The following is a 21,696-nucleotide window of genomic DNA, read 5'->3' on the forward strand; positions in this document are numbered from 1 at the left end:
CTAACGTCCTAAGTGGATGCTGGGGACTCCGTAAGGACCATGGGGATTATACCAAAGCTCCCAAACGGGCGGGAGAGTGCGGATGACTCTGCAGCACCAAATGAGAGAACTCCAGGTCCTCCTCAGCCAGGGTATCAATTTTGTAGAATTTTACAAACGTATTTGCTCCTGACCAAGTAGCTGCTCGGCAAAGTTGTAAAGCCGAGACCCCTCGGGCAGCCGCCCAAGATGAGCCCATCTTCCTTGTGGAGTGGGCATTTACAGATTTTTGGCTGTGGCAGGCCTGCCACAGAATGTGCAAGCTGAATTGTACTACAAATCCAACGAGCAATAGTCTGCTTAGAAGCAGGAGCACCCAGCTTGTTGGGTGCATACAGGATAAACAGCGAGTCAGATTTTCTGACTCCAGCCGTCCTGGAAACATATTTTCAGGGCCCTGATAACGTCTAGCAACTTGGAGTCCTCCAAGTCCCTAGTAGCCGCAGGCACCACAATAGGTTGGTTCAGGTGAAACGCTGAAACCACCTTAGGGAGAAACTGAGGACGAGTCCTCAATTCCGCCCTGTCCGAATGGAAAATCAGATAAGGGCTTTTACAGGATAAAGCCGCCAATTCTGACACGCGCCTGGCCCAGGCAAGGGCCAACAGCATGACCAATTTCCATGTGAGATATTTTAACTCCACAGATTTAAGTGGTTCAAACCAATGTGACTTTTGGAACCCAAAAACTACATTGAGATCTCAAGGTGTCACTGGAGGCACAAAAGGAGGCTGTATATGCAGTACCCCTTTTACAACGTCTGAACTTCAGGGACTGAAGCTAGTTCTTTTTGGAAGAAAATTGACAGGGCCGAAATTTGAACCTTAATGGACCCCAATTTCAGGCCCATAGACACTCCTGTTTGCAGGAAATGTAGGAATCGACCCAGTTGAATTTCCTCCGTCGGGCCTTACTGGCCTCGTACCACGCTACATATTTTCGCCAAATGCGGTGATAATGTTTTGCGGTTACATCCTTCCTGGCTTTGATCAGGATAGGGATGACTTCATCCGGAATGCCTTTTTTCCTTCAGGATCCGGCGTTCAACCGCCATGCCGTCAAACGCAGCCGCGGTAAGTCTTGGAACAGACAGGGTCCTTGCTGGAGCAGGTCCCTTCTTAGAGGTAGAGGCCACGGATCCTCCGTGAGCATCTCTTGAAGTTCCGGTTACCAAGTCCTTCTTGGCCAATCCGGAGCCACGAATATAGTGCTTACTCCTCTCCATCTTATCAATCTTAGTACCTTGGGTATGAGAGGCAGATGAGGGAACACATACACTGACTGGTACACCCACGGTGTTACCAGAGCGTCTACAGCTATTGCCTGAGGGTCCCTTGACCTGGCGCAATACCTGTCGAGTTTTTCCCAACGGTTTATAATCATGTGGAAGACTTCTGGGTGAAGTCCCCACCCTCCCGGGTGGAGGTCGTGTCTGCTGAGGAAGTCTGCTTCCCAGTTGTCCACTCCCGGAATTGCTGACAGTGCTATCACATGATTTTCCGCCCAGCGAAGAATCCTTGCAGCTTCTGCCATTGCCCTCCTGCTTCTTGTGCCACCCTGTCTGTTTACGTGGCTGACTGCCGTGATGTTGTCCGACTGGATCAACACCGGCTGACCTTGAAGCAGAGGTCTTGCTAAGCTTAGAGCATTGTAAATGGCCCTTAGCTTCAGGATATTTATGTGAAGTGATGTCTCCAGGCTTGACCATAAGCCCTGGAAATTCCTTCCCTGTGTGACTGCTCCCCAGCCTCGCAGGCTGGCATCCGTGGTCACCAGAACCCAGTCCTGAATGCCGAATCTGCGGCCTTCTAGAAGATGAGCACTCTGCAACCAACACAGGAGGGACACCCTTGTTCTTGGTGACAGGGTTATCCGCTGATGCATCTGAAGATGCGACCTGGACCATTTGTCCAGCAGGTCCCACTGGAAAGTTCTTGCGTGGAATCTGCCGAATGGGATTGCTTCGTAGGAAGCCACCATTTTACCCAGAACCCTTGTGCATTGATGCACTGAGACTTGGCTCGGTTTTAGGAGGTTCCTGACTAGCTCGGATAACTCCCTGGCTTTCTCCTCCGGGAGAAACACCTTTTTCTGGACTGTGTCCAGGATCATCCCTAGGAACAGAAGACGAGTCGTCGGAACCAGCTGCGATTTTGGAATATTGAGAATCCAATCGTGCTGCCGCAACACTACCTGAGATAGTGCTACACCGACCTCCAACTGTTCCCTGGATCTTACCCTTATCAGGGAATTGTCCAAGGAAGGGATAACTAAAATTCCCTTCCTTCGAAGGAATAATCATCATTTCGGCAATTACCTTGGTAAAGACCCGGGGTGCCGTGGACCATCGCAATCACTGCTCTGAGTGACTCAATCTTGAATTTGAACCTCTGTATGTTAGTGTTCAAAGATTTTAGATTTAGAATCGGTCTCACCGAGCCGTCCGGCTTCGGTACCACAACAGTGTGGAATAATACCCCGTTCCCTGTTGCAGGAGGAGTACCTTGATTATCACCTGCTGGGAATACAGCTTGTGAATGGCTTTCAAAACTGTCTCCCTGTCAGAAGGAGACATCGGTAAAGCCGACTTTAGGAAACGGCGAGGGGGAGACGTCTCGAATTCCAATTTGTACCCCTGAGATATCACCTGAAGGATCCAGGGGTCTACTTGCGAGTGAGCCCACTGCGCGCTGAAATTAATTGAGACGGGCCCCCCACCGTGCCTGATTCTGCTTGTAAAGCCCCAGCGTCATACTGAGGGCTTGGCAGAGGCGGGAAAGGGTTTCTGTTCCTGGGAACTGGCTGATTTCTGCAGCCTTTTTCCTCTCCCTCTGTCACGGGGCAGAAATGAGGAACCTTTTGCCAGCTTGTCCACGAAAAGACTGCGCCTGATAATACGGCGTCTTCTCATGTTGCTTCCAAATGCCGTTTGAAATCCGCATCACCTGACCACTGTCGTGTCCATAACCCTCTACTGGTAGAAATGGACGACGCACTTAGACTTGATGCCAGTCGGCAAATATTCCGCTGTGCATCACGCATATATAGAAATGCATCTTTTAAATGCTCTATAGGCAAAAATATACTGTCCCTATCTAGGGTATCAATATTTTCAGTCAGGGAATCCGACCACGCCAACCCAGCACTGCACATCCAGGCTGAGGCGATTGCTGGTCGCAGTATAACACCAGTATGTGTGTAAATACCTTTTAGGATACCCTCCTGCTTTCTATCAGCAGGATCCTTAAGGGCGGCCATCTCAGGAGAGGGTAGAGCCCTTACAAGCGTGTGAGCGCTTTATCCACCCTACGGGGTGTTTCCCAACGCACCCTAACCTCTGGCAGGAAAGGATATAATGCCAATAACATTTTAGAAATTATCAGTTGTTATCGGGGGAAACCCACGCATCATCACACAGCTCATTTAATTTCTCAGATTCAGGAAAACTACAGGTAGTTTTTCCTCACCGAACATAATACCCCTTTTTGGTGGTACTCGTATTATCAGAAATGTGTAAAACATTTTTTATTGCCTCCATCATGTAACGTGTGGCCCTACTGGAAGTCACATTTGTCTCTTCACCGTCGACACTGGAGTCAGTATCCGTGTCGGCGTCTATATCTGCCATCTGAGGTAACGGGCGCTTTAGAGCCCCTGACGGCCTATGAGACGTCTGGACAGGCACAAGCTGAGTAGCCGGCTGTCTCATGTCAACCACTGTCTTTTATACAGAGCTGACACTGTCACGTAATTCCTTCCAACAGTTCATCCACTCAGGTGTCGACCCCCTAGGGGGTGACATCACTATTACAGGCAATCTGCTCCGTCTCCACATCATTTTTCTCCTCATACATGTCGACACAAACGTACCGACATACAGCACACACACAGGGAATGCTCTGATAGAGGACAGGACCCCACTAGCCCTTTGGGGAGACAGAGGGAGAGTTTGCCAGCACACACCAGAGCGCTATATATATACACAGGGATAACCTTATATAAGTGTTTTTCCCCTTATAGCTGCTGTATCTTTAATACTGCGCGTAATTAGTGCCCCCCCTCTCTTTTTTAACCCTTTCTGTAGTGTAGTGACTGCAGGGGAGAGCCAGGGAGCTTCCCTCCAACGGAGCTGTGAGGGAAAATGGCGCCAGTGTGCTGAGGAGATAGGCTCCGCCCCCTTATCGGCGGCCTTATCTCCCGTTTTTCTATGTATTTTGGCAGGGGTTAAATGCATCCATATAGCCCAGGAGCTATATGTGATGCATTTTTTGCCATCCAAGGTGTTTTTATTGCGTCTCAGGGCGCCCCCCCCCCCCCCAGCGCCCTGCACCCTCAGTGACCGGAGTGTGAAGTGTGCTGAGAGCAATGGCGCACAGCTGCAGTGCTGTGCGCTACCTTGTTGAAGACAGGACGTCTTCTGCCGCCGATTTTCCGGACCTCTTCTGTCTTCTGGCTCTGTAAGGGGGCCGGCGGCGCGGCTCTGGGACCCATCCATGGCTGGGCCTGTGATCGTCCCTCTGGAGCTAATGTCCAGTAGCCTAAGAAGCCCAATCCACTCTGCACTCAGGTGAGTTCGCTTCTTCTCCCCTTAGTCCCTCGAAGCAGTGAGCCTGTTGCCAGCAGGTCTCACTGAAAATAAAAAACCTAAAACTAAACTTTTCACTAAGCAGCTCAGGAGAGCCCCTAGTGTGCACCCTTCTCGTTCGGGCACAAAATCTTAACTGAGGCTTGGAGGAGGGTCATAGGGGGAGGAGCCAGTGCACACCAGGTAGTTCTAAAGCTTTACTTTTGTGCCCAGTCTCCTGCGGAGCCGCTATTCCCCATGGTCCTTACGGAGTCCCCAGCATCCACTTAGGACGTTAGAGAAATATAAATCAATCAGCATCAAATTACTTGTGCCCCGCCCCTGTTTTTCACCCTGTTACTTGTACAGCAGTGCGGAGGACAGGGTCAGTGTCTCTGCAGCTTCTGAGGAGATAGAAGATGGCGCTGGTCAGAGCTGTGCGGCTAAGCCACGCCCCCTACATGGCGTGCTTCAGTCCCGCTCAAAATGCTGATTATACTGTCTGGGGTCCCTGAACTAGTGCCCGGAGCACTTTTACTATACATGCCAGTCTGATCTGAGGTCTCATGCTGCCCAGGGCGCACCCCCTGCGCCCTGCAGTGCCGTGATAAGCGTTGGAGCATGGCGCGCTGCGCGGTACCTCTTTTGCAGTCACTGAAGTCTTCTGCCTTCTCATACTCACCCGGCTTCTATCTTCCGGCTTTTGTGAGGGGGCGACGGCGCGGCTCCGGGAACAAGCAGCTAGGCGTACCGTAGTAATCGAACCCTCTGGAGCTAATAGCCTAAGAAGCAGAGCCCTTGAACTCTTAAGAAGTAGGTCTGCTTCTCTCCCCTCACTCCCACGATGCAGGAAGCCTGTAGCCAGCAGGTCTCCCTGAAAATAACAAAACTAAATAAAGTATTTTTCTGAGAAACTCAGGAGAGCTCCTCAGTGTGCATCCAGTCTCACTGGGCTTAGAATCTAATTGGAGTCTGGAGCAGGGGCATAGGGGGAGGAGCCAGTTCACACCCATTCAAAGTCTTATAGTGTGCCCATGTCTCCTGCGGATCCAGTCTATTCCCCATGGTTCTTGAAGCATCCCCAGCATCCTCTAGGACGTATGAGAAATTATGACATGCAATAAAACTGCACTGGACTAGCAATACATAGTAGTACTAAGAATAGCTATACACTTAATAGATATAACAATGCACAGTAAAGACTGGATGCACAGGGTACTTGTACTAAATAACCCTGACTAAATGCACTGTTTCTTAACTAACACTGTCAGCAGACATGTAGAATACTTAAGTGTCCTGTAAAATGCACAGCGCTCACAGGCAGGCGGTATTACAGAGGAGGATTTGCCCAAACAGTCCCAGGATCAGCTCAGCTTGTCCTAATGGCACCCAAACACTGACAGGGAGTGAGGGAGAGAGAGATATGCAGCTCAAGGGCGGGAACATTTATTCTAAATGGCACCCTGGGGCTGGGGGAGGGGCTACAGGTCAAAGCCTTATCCCCCTGCTGGACTTCACCACCGGGTACTGGGGGCTTAAATAACGAGTTTTATGGTAAGAACTTACCTTTGTTATAACTCTTTCTGCGAGGTACACTGGGCTCCACAAGGAATGGACAATGGGTGTTGTAGAGTAGGATCAAAAGCTTTAACATTCTTCCCAAGATACATAGCGCCGCCTCCTTTATCACCCCGCCTCCGTGCACAGGAGCTCAGTTTTGTTAACCAGCCCAATGCAGTAGCAAGTAAAAGAGACGACAACTGCCAGCTGCCACAAACACCACACTCTCCCGACAGGAGAAGTGTCAGCGGCTAATAACATATCAACCCAAAGAAGCTAAGTGCGTCATGGTGGGCGCCTTGTGGAGCCCAGTGTACCTCGCAGAAAGAGTTTTAACAAAGGTAAGTTCTTACCATAAAACTCGTTTTCTGCTGCGGGGTACACTGGGCTCCACAAGGAATGGACAATGGGGATGTCCTAAAGCAGTTCCTTATGAGAGGGGACGCACTGTAGCGGGCACAAGAACCCGGCGTCCAAATGAAGCATCCTGGGAATCGGCAGTATCGAAAGCATAGAACCTTATGAACGTGTTCACAGAGGACCACGTAGCCGCCTTGCACAATTGTTCAAGGGTCGCACCACGTTGAGCCGCCCTAGAAGGTCCAACAGACCGAGTAGAATGGGCCTTAATGTGATCAGGAGCAGAGAGATTAGCCTTTACATAAGCATGTGCAATCACCATTCTAATCCATCTGGCCATAGTCTGCTTGTGAGCAGGCCAGCCAGGTTTGTGAAACCCAAACACAACAAAAAGAGAATCAGATTTCCTAATAGGAGCAGTTCTCTTCACATAGATACGGAGAGCCCGTACCACATCCAAAGACCGCTCTTTGGGAGACAGGTCAGGAGAAACAAGTGACGGAACTACAATCTCCTGGATAAGGTGGAACGAAGAAACCACCTAAGGTAGATAGTCGGGACGAGACCTAAGAACCGCCCGGTCACGGTGAAATATCAGATATGGGGAACTACAAGACAAGGCACCCAAATCCAACACTTTTCTAGCTGAGGCAATAGCCAGCAGAAACACCACCTTAAGGGAAAGCTACTTAAGGTCAGCTGAACCAAGAGGTTCAAACGGAGGCTCTTGTAACGTCTCCAAAATCACCGACAAGTCCCAAGGAGACACAGGCGGGGGAGACACAGGCGGGACATAAGGAGGTAGGATAAGCAACACACCCTGAGTAAAAGTATGAACATCAGATAAAGTCGCAATTATTCTCTGAAACCACACCGACAAGGCAGAAATATGAACCTTGAGGGAGGCCAGACACAGGCCTAAATCTAAGCCTTGCTGCAGAAAAGACAAAAGTTTGGCTGTACTAAACTTGGAAGCGTCATAATTGTTAGATGCGCACCAAAACAAAGTAGGAATGCCAGTCCCTATGATAAATCCGAGCAGAAGCCGGTTTCCGGGCCTGCAACATAGTTTTAATGACCCCTTCAGAAAACACTTTAGCCCGCCAGACGGAGGCTTCAAAAGCCACGCCGTCAAAGACAGCGTTTTTTCTAGAGTCCAGATCCACAGACCAGGATCTCAGCCACAATATCCGGCGAGCCAGGACTGACGTAGTAGAGGCCTTGGCTGCTATGATACTGGTATCAGAAGCCACCTCTTTAATATATCGAGAAGCTGTAACAATATATGACAAGCATTGTCTAGCATGGTCAGAAGAGATTTCAGCTTCTAACTCCAAAGCCCATGCTTCAATGGCCTCTGCAACCCACGTAGCTGCAATAATGGGCCTTTGTGCAGCACCCGTGAGGGTGTAAATCGCTTTCAGACAACCCTCCACACGTTTATCCGTAGGCTCTTTTAGAGACCTGACGGTAGTGACAGGTAGAGCTGAGGAAACCACCATCCTAGCCACATAAGAGTCTACTGGAGGAGGCGTTTCCCAATTTTTAGACAGCTCTGGCGCGAGGGGATAGCGAGCCAGCATCTTCTTTTGAGGCACAAACTTCGTACCCGGGTTTTCCCAGGGTTCCTGACGTATATCCACTAGGTGGTCAGATTGAGGTAAAACTTGCTTAACCACCTTCTGACGCTTGAACCGATCTGGTTTCTTAGGAGGGACGGATGGCTCGGGATCATCTGTAATCTGCAGAATTAACTTAATAGCCTCCAAAAGATCAGGAACATCCACATGTGAACTACCCTCCCCATCAGCCGTATCTGAGTGAGAACCTGAGGGGTCAGTATATGTGCCGTCTTCATCAGACTAGGTGTCAGTGACAGCAGTGGATTGTGAGGAGTTAAGCGCTCACTTAGAGGACCTTTTGGACTTAGGCGAGCGTTGGTCAGACTGTTTAGTAGTCAAGGACTGGTTCAACTTCTTTAATTGAGCAGATAAATCGTCCGCCCACGGCGGGCTAGCTGCAGGGACCACATACGGTTGTACCGGCATTGGGGGTCCCATAGGGGGAGTTAGTTTATGAACTAGCGTATGCAGAAGCGTAGAAAAAGAGGCCAACGGTGGGTCAGTATTTGCCTCCGTTGACACAGTCCCACTGAGGGGCAAGGAGCCCCTCAGAACCAGAGCCCACAGCTGCTATATTCTCCTCAAATGGCCCCGTGGCATCAGCAACACCGGCAGTGTGTTCAGCCCCAGAACCGTTACCCTCAGAAGCAGACATGATATAACTTGCAGTATGAGGTTAACACAGTACAATTATCAGCAGCACTATACCTCTGAACCCAAACCCCTGCGCAGTGTAGTCAGCACTAGCAGAGATAAAGGAGAGATATGGTGACTAAATCACAGAGAAAAATACGTAATACAGTATGGGGTATATGCAACTGCGGTCGAATTGCCGCAAAAGTCGAAAAATGGGGCATTTTCGACAAAAAAAACATGTCGAATTGGATTCGACAATGCAATACAGTACTTTTCGACAAAAAAACGGACGTTTCAGATTCGACTTTTTGCAATTCGACATGTCTGCAGTAATAAAAATGCGGCTTTTCGACAAAAGTATATTCAATTGAAGAATGTCGATTCGACAACAGTGCTTTTCGACAGTAATTTCGTCAATTTCATTCCGCCTCACTTTGCTGGCGGAATCTAATAAAAAAATGTAAAAACATGTTTTTTTGTGTGTTTTTTTTATTGCTAATAGCATATCTATTGAGAGCATGGTTTTCAGTGGGAAGGGGTGGGAATGGGTTAAAATCCAGAAAAAAAACTAAGCAAAACCAGCCTCGGGCTCTTTGAGCCGGTCCTGGTTGTAAAAATACGGGGGGGAAATTGATAGGGGATCCCCCATATTTTTAGAACCAGCAGCGGGCTCTGCGTCCGGTCCTGGTGCAAAAAATACGGGGGACAAAAGACGTAGGGGTCCCCCGTATTTTTAACACCAGCACCGGGCTCCACTAGCTGGAGAGATAATGCCACAGCCGGGGGACACTTTTATATCGGTCCCTGCGGCCGTGGCATTAAATCCCCAACTAGTCACCCCTGGCCAGGGTACCCTGGAGGAGTGGGGACACCTTAAATCAAGGGGTCCCCCCCCCCCTCCAGCCACCCAAGGGCCAGGGGTGAAGCCCGAGGCTGTCCCTCCCATCCATGGGCTGCGGATGGGGGGCTGATAGCCTTGTGACAAATAAAGAATATTGTTTTTTGCAGCAGAACTACAAGTCCCAGCAAGCCTCCCCCGCAAGCTGGTACTTGGAGAACCACAAGTACCAGCATGCGGGGGGGGGGAAACGGGCCCGCTGGTACCTGTAGTTCTACTGCAAAAATAATACCCAAATAAAAACAGGACATGCACACCGTGATAGTAAAACTATTACATACATGCCGACACACACATACTTACCTATGTTCACACGCCGACTCTGTCCACTTCTCCAAGTAGAATCCACAGTGTACCTGAAAATAAAATTATACTCGCCTAAATCCAGTGTAGCTGTCCTGTTCTTTTTTGTAATCCATGGATGTATATCACAGGGTAATTGTACTATAAAACCCTGACTAAGTGCACTCTTTCTTAACTATCACTGTCTAAAAAGACAGGTAGAATACTTAAGTGTCATGTAAAGGCACAGCGCTGACAACCAGACGGCTTTACATAGGAGGATTTGCCCAAGCAGTCCCAGGAACAGTGAGCTGAGGGATAATGGCGCCGCAAACACTGACAGGGAGTGAGGGAAAGACAGATATGCAGCTCCAGGGCGGGAACACTTGCTAGAAATGGCGTCCTGGGGCTGGGGGAGGGGCTTCAGGTCTAAGCCTTATCCCCTCTGCTGGCAAAACCACCGGGTACTGTGGGCGATATAAGAATTGGTTTAGAGAGAAAACCTGACCTGCGCCCATGCCCTGGTGATCTAGTGGGATCGCCTGTACTGCCACAGTGTCCACCGCCAGCGCGCGCGGCCCACCTCCCACTGACCGCGCCGGATCGCGATAAAGACCGGGTCCCGCAAGCGGGACACACTTACCACCTCCCGAAGCGCGGCCATGCGATCCCGGAGAGCCCCAGTCGTGTGTGACTAACTTGGAAGAAAACCGGAGCCTCCTGCTGTAGGTACCCGGCAACCAGGGCAGCGAGTGTACAGCGCCGCTGTGGGAGAGATGGAGCTGCAGCAGGCAATGTCTACTGACATCCAGCACAATCTGTGCCTCTGCTGCAGCCCTTGTAGTCTTCTTTTTTCCTCAGAAAAAAGCTTTTTCTAGAGCTACTGTGAGCAGCTCTTCCTGTTACATGCTTGTACTGCAAGCACCAACTACAAACTGAGCTCCTGTGCACGGAGGCGGGGTGATATAGGAGGCGGCGCTATGCATCTTGGGAAGAAGGTCAAAGCTTTTGAGCCTGTTGGTGCTTCAGATCAAGATCCTACTCTACACCCCCCATTGTCCATTCCTTGTGGAGCCCAGTGTACCTCGCAGCAGAAAAACGGTTTTATGAGAGAAAATCAACCTGTGCCCATGCCCTGGTGGTCTAGTGGGGTCCCTGTACTGCCAGTGTCCACCCCAGCGCACGTGGCCTGCCTCCCACCGGCTGTGCGGGATCGCGATTTACAGCGGGTCCAGCCGGGGGGACCCACTTACCTCCTCCCTGAGTGCAGCCACGCAATCCAGGAGAACCGCTGTCGTGTGTGTGACTAATTCGGAAGAAAACCGGAGCCTCCGCTGTAGGTACCCGGCAACCAGGGCGCGGGAGTATACAGCGCCGCTGAGGGAGGCGATGGAGCTGCAGCAGGAGATGTCTGACTGACCTCTAACACAGGTCAGTATCTCTGCTGCTGCCCTTGAAGTCTTCAATATTCTTTAAAAGCTTCCCCCTTGTTGTATGCCTGCTTACTGCATGGCACCAACTACAAAAATTGAGCTCCTGTGCATGGAGGCGAGGTTATAGAGGAGGCGGTGCTATGCATTCTGGGAAGAAGGTCAAAGCTTTGAGCCTGTTGGTGCCTCGGATCAAGATCCTACTCTACACCCCAATGTCATTCCCTGTGGAGCCCAGTGTCCCCCGCAGCAGAAATAAGAAGTAGTTACACCTGGCGGTCAGCACAGGACTGACAGAGATCCTCATATACAGGGTAACCACAGGTCCTATGGTGAGTGCGCTGGCTTTGGGGTAGGGGGGGACCATACATTCCCATATGCCGCCGGCATATATGGGGCGGTTGGGATTGGGGCAGTGGATCTCCAGGAATTGATGCTGCATGAGGTGACCTAGAAGGTGGTGGATTCTACAAGATTTTCAGTGCATTGGTATATTTTGTTGACATTTATAATTCTGACATAAAATGTCGAAATGAACAGAATGTCAGCAAAACAGTGTGCAGCGTTATCTTACTACTGAATCTCCGGTGGTTCCAGATGTGTTTTCTGGGTCTGACGGCCACGTGATGGTAAGTTACAGCTGTCATCCGGCGCTTAGTAACTTCCCTAAACCTAAGCCCTAACCCTCTGCTCCAGCAGCACAACACTAATGTCGGCATTCTGCAGAATGACCACATTTCACGTCAACACTTTGAGAATGTTGACATTCATCAACGTTAACATACCCGTTGATATTTTTACTGCATTCCCTGTCCAATGTGAAAATATTTTATATACTTTTTATTTCTATTTGTGGAATTCAATTGTTCCTCCCAATCTCCCATCTAAAGTGACGAGAGATCGGGGGGCAATAATAAGAATTTACTTACCGATAATTCTATTTCTCGTAGTCCGTAGTGGATGCTGGGGACTCCGTAAGGACCATGGGGAATAGCGGCTCCGCAGGAGACTGGGCACAAAAGTAAAGCTTTAGAACTACCTGGTGTGCACTGGCTCCTCCCCCTATGACCCTCCTCCAAGCCTCAGTTAGGATACTGTGCCCGGACGAGCGTACACAATAAGGAAGGATTTTGAATCCCGGGTAAGACTCATACCAGCCACACCAATCACACCGTATAACTTGTGATCTAAACCCAGTTAACAGCATGATAACAGAGGAGCCTCTAGAAAAGATGGCTCACTACAGCAATAACCCGATTTTTTTTGGTAACAATAACTATGTACCAGTATTGCAGACAATCCGCACTTGGGATGGGCGCCCAGCATCCACTACGGACTACGAGAAATAGAATTATCGGTAAGTAAATTCTTATTTTCTCTGACGTCCTAGTGGAAGCTGGGGACTCCGTAAGGACCATGGGGATTATACCAAAGCTCCCAAACGGGCGGTAGAGTGCGGATGACTCTGCAGCACCAAATGAGAGAACTCCAGGTCCTCCTCAGCCAGGGTAGCAAATTTGTAGAATTTTACAAACGTATATTTGCTCCTGACCAAGTAGCTGCTCGGCAACGTTAAAAAGCCGAGACCCCTCGGGCAGCCGCCCAAGATGAGCCCACCTTCCTTGTGGAATGGGCTTTTACAGATTTTGGCTGTGGCAGGCCTGCCACAGAATGTGCAAGCTGAATTGTACTACAAATCCAACGAGCAATAGTCTGCTTAGAAGCAGGAGCACCCAGCTTGTTGGGTGCATACAGAATAAACAACGAGTCAGATTTTCTGACTCCAGCCGTCCTGGAAACCTATATTTCCAGGGCCCTAACAACGTCTAGCAACTTGGAGTCCTCCAAGTCCCTAGTAGCCGCAGGCACCACAATAGGTTGATTCAGGTGAAACGCTGAAAACCACCTTAGGGAGAAACTGAGGACAAGTCCTCAATTCCGCCCTGTCCGAATGGAAAATCAGATGAGGGCTTTTACAGGATAAAGCCGCCAATTCTGACACGCACCTGGCCCAGGCCAGGCCAACTGCATGACCACTTTCCATGTGAGATATTTTAACTCCACATATTTAAGTGGTTCAAACCAATGTGACTTTTGGAACCCAAAAACTACATTTAGATCCCAAGGTGCCACTGGAGGCACAAAAGGAGGCTGTATATACAGTACCCCTTTCACAAACGTCTGAACTTCAGGGACTGAAGCTAGTTCTTTTTGGAAGAAAATTGACAGGGCCGAAATTTGAACCTTAATGGACCCCCATTTCAGGCCCATAGACACTCCTGTTTGCAGGAAAAGTAGGAATCGACCTAGTTGAAAAATTCCTCCGTCGTGGCCTTACTGGCCTCGCACCACGCAACATATTTTCGCCAAATGCGGTGATAATGTTTTGCGGTTATATCTTTCCTGGCTTTGATCAGGATAGGAATGACTTCATCCGGAATGCCTTTCTCCTTCAGGATCCGGCGTTCAACCGCCATGCCGTCAAACGCAGCCGCGGTAAGTCTTGGAACAGACAGGGTCCTTGCTGGAGCAGGTCCCTTCTTAGAGGTAGAGGCCACGGATCCTCCGTGAGCATCTCTTGAAGTTCCGGTTACCAAGTCCCTCTTGGCCAATCCGGAGCCACGAATATAGTGCTTACTCCTCTCCATCTTATAATTCTCAGTACCTTGGGTATTAGAGGCAGAGGAGGGAACACATACACTGACTGGTACACCCACTGTGTTACCAGAGCGTCTACAGCTATTGCCTGAGGGTCCCTTGACCTGGCGCAATACTTTTCGAGTTTTATAAACATGTGGAAGACTTCTGGGTGAAGTCCCCACTCTCCCGGGTGGAGGTCGTGTCTACTGAGGAAGTCTGCTTCCCAGTTGTCCACTCCCGGAATGAATACTGCCGACAGTGCTATCACATGATTTTCCGCCCAGCGAAGAATCCTTGCAGCTTCTGCCTTGCCCTCCTGCTTCTTGTGTCACCCTGTCTGTTTACGTGGATGACTGCCGTGATGTTGTCCGAATGGATCAACTCCGGGTGACCTTGAAGCAGAGGTCTTGCTGAGCTTAGAGCATTGTAAATGGCCCTTAGCTTCAGGATATTTATGTGAAGTGATGTCTCCAGGCTTGACCATAAGCTCTGGAAATTCCTTCCCTGTGTGACTGCTCCCCAGCCTCGCAGGCTGGCATCCGTGGTCACCAGGACCCAGTCCTGAATGTCGAATCTGCGGCCCTCTAGAAGATGAGCACTCTGCAACCACCACAGGAGAGACACCCTTGTGCTTGGTGACAGGGTTATCCGCTGATGCATCTGAAGATGCGACCCGGACCATTTGTCCAGCCGGTCCCACTGGAAAGTTCTTGCGTGGAATCTGCCGAATGGGATTGCTTCGTAGGAAGTCACCATTTTTCCCAGAACCCTTTCATTGATGTACTGAGACTTGGCTCGGTTATAGGAGGTTCCCGACTAGCTCGGATAACTCCCTGACTTTCTCCTCCGGGAGAAACACCTTTTTCTGGACTGTGTCCAGGATCATCCCTAGGAACAGAAGACGAGTCGTCGGAATCAGCTGCGATTTTGGAATATTGAGAATCCAATCGTGCTGCCGCAACACTACCTGAGATAGTGCTACACCGACCTCCAACTGTTCCCTGGATCTTACCCTTATCAGGGAATCGTCCAAGTAAGGGATAACTAAAATTCCCTTCCTTCGAAGGAGTATCATCATTTCGGCCATTACCTTGGTAAAGACCCGGGGTGCCGTGGACCATCCATACGGCAGCGTATGAAACTGATAGTGACAGTTCTGTACCACAAACCTGAGGTACCCTTGGTGAGAAGGGTAAATTGGGACATGAAGGTAAGCATCCTTGATGTCCCGAGACATCATGTAGTCCCCTTCTTCCAGGTTCGCAATCACTGCTCTGAGTGACTCAATCTTGAATTTGAACCTCCGTATGTAAGTGTTCAAGATTTTAGATTTAGACTCTGTCTCACGAGCCGTCCGGCTTCGGTACCACAACCGTGTGGAATAATACCCCGTTCCCTGTTGCAGGAGGGGTACCTTGATTATCACCTGCTGGGAATACAGCTTGTGAATGGCTTCCAAAACTGCCTCCCTGTCAGAGGGAGACATCGGTAAAGCCGACTTTAGGAAACCGCGAGGGGGAGACGTCTCGAATTCCAATTTGTACCCCTGAGATATCACCTGAATGATCCAGGGATCTAATTGCGAGTGAGCCCACTGCGCGCTGAAATTCATTGAGACGGGCCCCCACCGTGCCTGATTCTGCTTGTAAAGCCCCAGCGTCATACTGAGGGCTTGGCAGAGGCGGGAGAGGGCTTCTGTTCCTGGGAACTGGCTGATTTCTGCAGCCTTTTTCCTCTCCCTCTGTCACGGGGCAGAAATGAGGAACCTTTTGCACGCTTGCCCACGAAAGGACTGCGCCTGATACTACGGCGTCTTCTTATGTTGAGAGGCGACCTGGGGTACAAACGTGGATTTCCCAGCTGTTGCCGTGGCCACCTCCGCCTCACCTGACCACTGTCGTGTCCATAACCCTCTACTGGCAGAAATGGACAACGCACTTAGACTTGATGCCAGTCGGCAAATATTCCGCTGTGCATCACGCATATCTAGAAATGCATCTTTTAAATGCTCTATAGACAATAATATACTGTCCCTATCTAGGGTATCTATATTTTCAGTCAGGGAATCCGACCACGCCAACCCAGCACTGCACATCCAGGCTGAGGCGATTGCTGGTCGCAGTATAACACCAGTATGTGTGTAAATACATTTTAGGATACTCTCCTGCTTTCTATCAGCAGGATCCTTAAGGGCGGCCATCTCAGGAGAGGGTAGAGCCCTTGTTCTTACAAGCGTGTGAGCGCTTTATCCACCCTAGGGGGTGTTTCCCAACGCACCCTAACCTCTGGCGGGAAAGGATATAATGCCAATAACATTTTAGAAATTATCAGTTGTTATCAGGGGAAACCCACGCATCATCACACACCTCATTTAATTTCTCAGATTCAGGAAAACTACAGGTAGTTTTTCCTCACCGAACATAATACCCCTTTTTGGTGGTACTCGTATTATCAGAAATGTGTAAAACATTTTTCATTGCCTCAATCATGTAACGTGTGGCCCTACTGGAAGTCACATTGGTCTCTTCACCGTCGACACTGGAGTCCGTATCCGTGTCGGCGTCTATATCTGCCATCTGAGGTAACGGGCGCTTTAGAGCCCCTGACGGCCTATGAGACGTCTGGACAGGCACAAGCTGAGTAGCCGGCTGTCTCATGTCAACCACTGTCTTTTATACAGAGCTGACACTGTCACGTAATTCCTTCCAACAGTTCATCCACTCAGGTGTCGACCCCCTAGGGGGTGACATCACTATTACAGGCAATCTTCTCCGTCTCCACATCATTTTTCTCCTCATACATGTCGACACAAACGTACCGACACACAGCACACACACAGGGAATGCTCTGATAGAGGACAGGACCCCACTAGCCCTTTGGGGAGACAGAGGGAGAGTTTGCCAGCACACACCAGAGCGCTATATATATACAGGGATAACCTTATATAAGTGTTTTTCCCCTTATAGCTGCTGCATTTTTAATACTGCGCGTAATTAGTGCCCCCCTCTCTTTTTTAACCCTTTCTGTAGTGTAGTGACTGCAGGGGAGAGCCAGGGAGCTTCCCTCCAACGGAGCTGTGAGGGAAAATGGCGCCAGTGTGCTGAGGAGATAGGCTCCGCCCCCTTCTCGGCGGCCTTATCTCCCGTTTTTCTGTGTATTCTGGCAGGGGTTAAATTCATCCATATAGCCCAGGAGCTATATCTGATGCATTTTTTTTTTGCCATCCAAGGTGTTTTTATTGCGTCTCAGGGCGCCCCCCCCCCCAGCGCCCTGCACCCTCAGTGACCGGAGTGTGAAGTGTGCTGAGAGCAATGGCGCACAGCTGCAGTGCTGTGCGCTACCTTGTTGAAGACAGGACGTCTTCTGCCGCCGATTTTCCGGACCTCTTCTGTCTTCTGGCTCTGTAAGGGGGCCGGCGGCGCGGCTCTGGGACCTATCCATGGCTGGGCCTGTGATCGTCCCTCTGGAGCTAATGTCCAGTAGCCTAAGAAGCCCAATCCACTCTGCACGCAGGTGAGTTCGCTTCTTCTCCCCTTAGTCCCTCGATGCAGTGAGCCTGTTGCCAGCAGGTCTCACTGAACATAAAAAACCTAAAACTAAACTTTTCACTAAGCAGCTCAGGAGAGCCACCTAGTGTGCACCCTTCTCGTTCGGGCACAAAAATCTAACTGAGGCTTGGAGGAGGGTCATAGGGGGAGGAGCCAGTGCACACCAGGTAGTTCTAAAGCTTTACTTTTGTGCCCAGTCTCCTGCGGAGCCGCTATTCCCCATGGTCCTTACGGAGTCCCCAGCATCCACTAGGACGTCAGAGAAATTCAATTGTTCTTTATTGCGCCCAGAGAGGTCAGGTCTAAGCTGCATAAAGAAGCTAATCCCAACCATGGTAATGAGCGTAGCGCTAACAGTCTATATCTGCCATCTGAGGTAACGGGCGCTTTAGAGCCCCTGACGGCCTATGAGACGTCTGGACAGGCACAAGCTGAGTAGCCGGCTGTCTCATGTCAACCACTGTCTTTTATACAGAGCTGACACTGTCACGTAATTCCTTCCAACAGTTCATCCACTCAGGTGTCGACCCCCTAGGGGGTGACATCACTATTACAGGCAATCTTCTCCGTCTCCACATCATTTTTCTCCTCATACATGTCGACACAAACGTACCGACACACAGCACACACACAGGGAATGCTCTGATAGAGGACAGGACCCCACTAGCCCTTTGGGGAGACAGAGGGAGAGTTTGCCAGCACACACCAGAGCGCTATATATATACAGGGATAACCTTATATAAGTGTTTTTCCCCTTATAGCTGCTGCATTTTTAATACTGCGCGTAATTAGTGCCCCCCTCTCTTTTTTAACCCTTTCTGTAGTGTAGTGACTGCAGGGGAGAGCCAGGGAGCTTCCCTCCAACGGAGCTGTGAGGGAAAATGGCGCCAGTGTGCTGAGGAGATAGGCTCCGCCCCCTTCTCGGCGGCCTTATCTCCCGTTTTTCTGTGTATTCTGGCAGGGGTTAAATTCATCCATATAGCCCAGGAGCTATATCTGATGCATTTTTTTTCGCACATTTCAGCTTGCCACCTTAGGGGGTAGCGGACTGAATTGCCAGCGCCGGCAGCTGATCGCGCCTCAATGGAGAAACTATTGAATAGCTTGGTTGGGCGACATCTACTAGCTGCTGACGATGAAAATAATTAAATTCTGCCCTTTATGTGAAAGACTTGTTTTAAGTTTTATGTATGTTCTACATTAGTAAGCCATTAGTGTAGGTCATAAGACAGTTAAGACAACCGTGGAATTTTCTTACATTACAGGATGAAAGGTTAATAAGGTGTAGTGCGAGAAAGTGGTCTGAAATTTTTCATTACGTTAAAGTTTTGCATTAATTGGTCTCTGAAATGATCTATAAAACTTGCTACAAGGTTATTACATTTCACTGATGCTAGATGAGACAATGACTCCTTCAATGTACTTGTACATCAACTAGCTAACATTTATGAAGTTTAAAAAGTGTACCAGATGTGATGTGGATTCCTGTATGGAAGGTGATGTCCTGTCAACACATCAAAGTATAACGCCTACTTACTCTTCAGCGTCACCCAATTATTATATGGCTGCAGAGATGGGTTGCCCTTGAGAAATTTTTCCAAGCCACCAAATTCTGGAAAATAAAAAAGCCTGGACAATCAGAAATTCCAAGACTGTGCTATAACAAAGACATACTTAAAATAGTTACTGGAAGAGTATTGGAACATTAGGTCTTTTCACGGTCACTCAATGTAATACTACTGTGCTAACAAACATATAAAATATACTGTTAAAAGGAAACCAGGAGCAGTAAGTGCAAAGTGAAACAAAGTGGTAAATACTTCTACTTCTCCACTTCCTACAAATCAAAATAATACAATTAGTACGCTGTAGTTTTAAACAACCCTCAAAAAACTAAATTAAGACTTTTAGCTCTAACAGATCAAAATGTATTACACATTTTCAAACACCCAAACAAAACAAAGGAGGGAGTACAGCAGGTAGTTAAGACAAAGGATTGCAGGGAGGCGTTGTTACTTCCCAGTGGTCACTCCCCCAAGGAACACGCTACAGTACTCCACTTCATTGCTGCACCCAACACATAGAGAAATCGGTCCAGTGTAGGGGGTGTGACTGCGCCACCTCCCCAGTACCCAGGCATGCGGTCACACTGCAAGGATTTCTGAGAGAAACTTCCTTCTCTAGAGGAAGATCTTTGTGGGTGAGGAGTTTTTTTTAGGCTAAGTAGGCGATGCACGTCCCACATAGCCCAACATAAATAACATTAGGCATGGTTACCAATTCCTAGGCAAAGTAGGTAATGAACATCATTACCTACTTTGTCTAACAAATTTTGGGAAAAGTGTTGCAGTTTTAAGTGAGAAAATAAGATTTTACTTACCGATAAATCTATTTCTCGTAGTCCGTAGTGGATGCTGGGACTCCGTAAGGACCATGGGGAATAGCGGCTCCGCAGGAGACAGGGCACAAGAATAAAAGCTTTAGGATCAGGTGGTGTGCACTGGCTCCTCCCCCTATGACCCTCCTCCAAGCCTCAGTTAGGATACTGTGCCCGGACGAGCGTACATAATAAGGAAGGATATTGAATCCCGGGTAAGACTCATACCAGCCACACCAATCACACCGTACAACTTGTGATCTGAACCCAGTTAACAGTATGATAAAACGAAAAGGAGCCTCTGAAAAGATGGCTCACAACAATAATAACCCGAATTTTTGTAACAATAACTATATACAAGTATTGCAGACAATCCGCACTTGGGATGGGCGCCCAGCATCCACTACGGACTACGAGAAATAGATTTATCGGTAAGTAAAATCTTATTTTCTCTGACGTCCTAGTGGATGCTGGGACTCCGTAAGGACCATGGGGATTATACCAAAGCTCCCAAACGGGCGGGAGAGTGCGGATGACTCTGCAGCACCGAATGAGAGAACTCCAGGTCCTCCTCAGCCAGGGTATCAAATTTGTAGAATTTTGCAAACGTGTTTGCCCCTGACCAAGTAGCTGCTCGGCAAAGTTGTAAAGCCGAGACCCCTCGGGCAGCCGCCCAAGATGAGCCCACTTTCCTTGTGGAATGGGCTTTTACCGATTTTGGCTGTGGCAGGCCTGCCACAGAATGTGCAAGCTGAATTGTACTACAAATCCAACGAGCAATCGTCTGCTTAGAAGCAGGAGCACCCAGCTTGTTGGGTGCATACAGGATAAACAGCGAGTCAGATTTTCTGACTCCAGCCGTCCTGGAAACATATATTTTCAGGGCCCTGACAACGTCAAGCAACTTGGAGTCCTCCAAGTCCCTAGTAGCCGCAGGTACCACAATAGGTTGGTTCATGTGAAATGCAGAAACCACCTTAGGTAGAAATTGAGGACGAGTCCTCAATTCTGCCCTGTCAGAATGAAAAATTAAGTAAGGACTTTTATATGATAAAGCCGCCAATTCTGACACACGCCTGGCTGAAGCCAGGGCTAACAGCATCGTCACCTTCCATGTGAGATATTTGAAGTCCACAGTGGTGAGTGGTTCAAACCAATGTGACTTTAGAAAACTCAACACAACATTGAGATCCCAAGGTGCCACTGGAGGCACAAAAGGAGGCTGTATATGCAGTACCCCTTTTACAAATGTCTGAACTTCAGGCATTGAAGCCAGTTCTTTCTGGAAGAAAATCGACAGGGCCGAAATTTGAACCTTAATGGACCCTAATTTTAGGCCCATAGATAGTCCTGTTTGCAGGAAATGGAGGAAACGACCCAGTTGAAATTCCTCTGTAGGGGCCTTGGCCTCACACCACGCAACATATTTTCGCCAAATGCGGTGATAATGTTTTGCGGTTACGTCCTTCCTGGCCTTGACCAGGGTAGGGATGACTTCATCTGGAATGCCTTTTTCCCCTCAGGATCCGGCGTTCAACCGCCATGCCGTCAAACGCAGCCGCGGTAAGTCTTGGAACAGACAAGGCCCCTGCTGGAGCAGGTCCTTTCTCAAAGGTAGAGGCCACGGTTCGTCCGTGAGCATCTCTTGAAGTTCCAGGTACCAAGTCCTTCTTGGCCAATCCGGAACCACGAGTATAGTTCTTACTCCTCTCCTTCTTATGATTCTCAGTACCTTTGGT

General features: G+C 49.2%; 1 protein-coding gene across 4 annotated transcripts in view; it reads right to left on the bottom strand.

Annotated features, from left to right (window-relative positions):
• Nucleotides 1–21,696, bottom strand: part of RBM44 (RNA binding motif protein 44) — a 457,239-nt gene that overhangs the window by 284,356 nt on the left and 151,187 nt on the right. For 3 of the 4 annotated variants that reach the window (XM_063933176.1, XM_063933175.1, XM_063933178.1), the window contains exon 6: nt 19,118–19,192. In XM_063933176.1, the coding sequence (XP_063789246.1) occupies nt 19,118–19,192 (75 nt within the window). Of the gene's footprint in view, nt 1–19,047; nt 19,193–21,696 lie in introns of all 4 variants that reach the window. The other variant, XM_063933177.1, reaches the window with a different exon arrangement.

This window comes from Pseudophryne corroboree, chromosome 7 (assembly GCF_028390025.1).
Source record: "Pseudophryne corroboree isolate aPseCor3 chromosome 7, aPseCor3.hap2, whole genome shotgun sequence".
Classification (NCBI taxonomy): Eukaryota; Metazoa; Chordata; class Amphibia; order Anura; family Myobatrachidae; genus Pseudophryne; species Pseudophryne corroboree.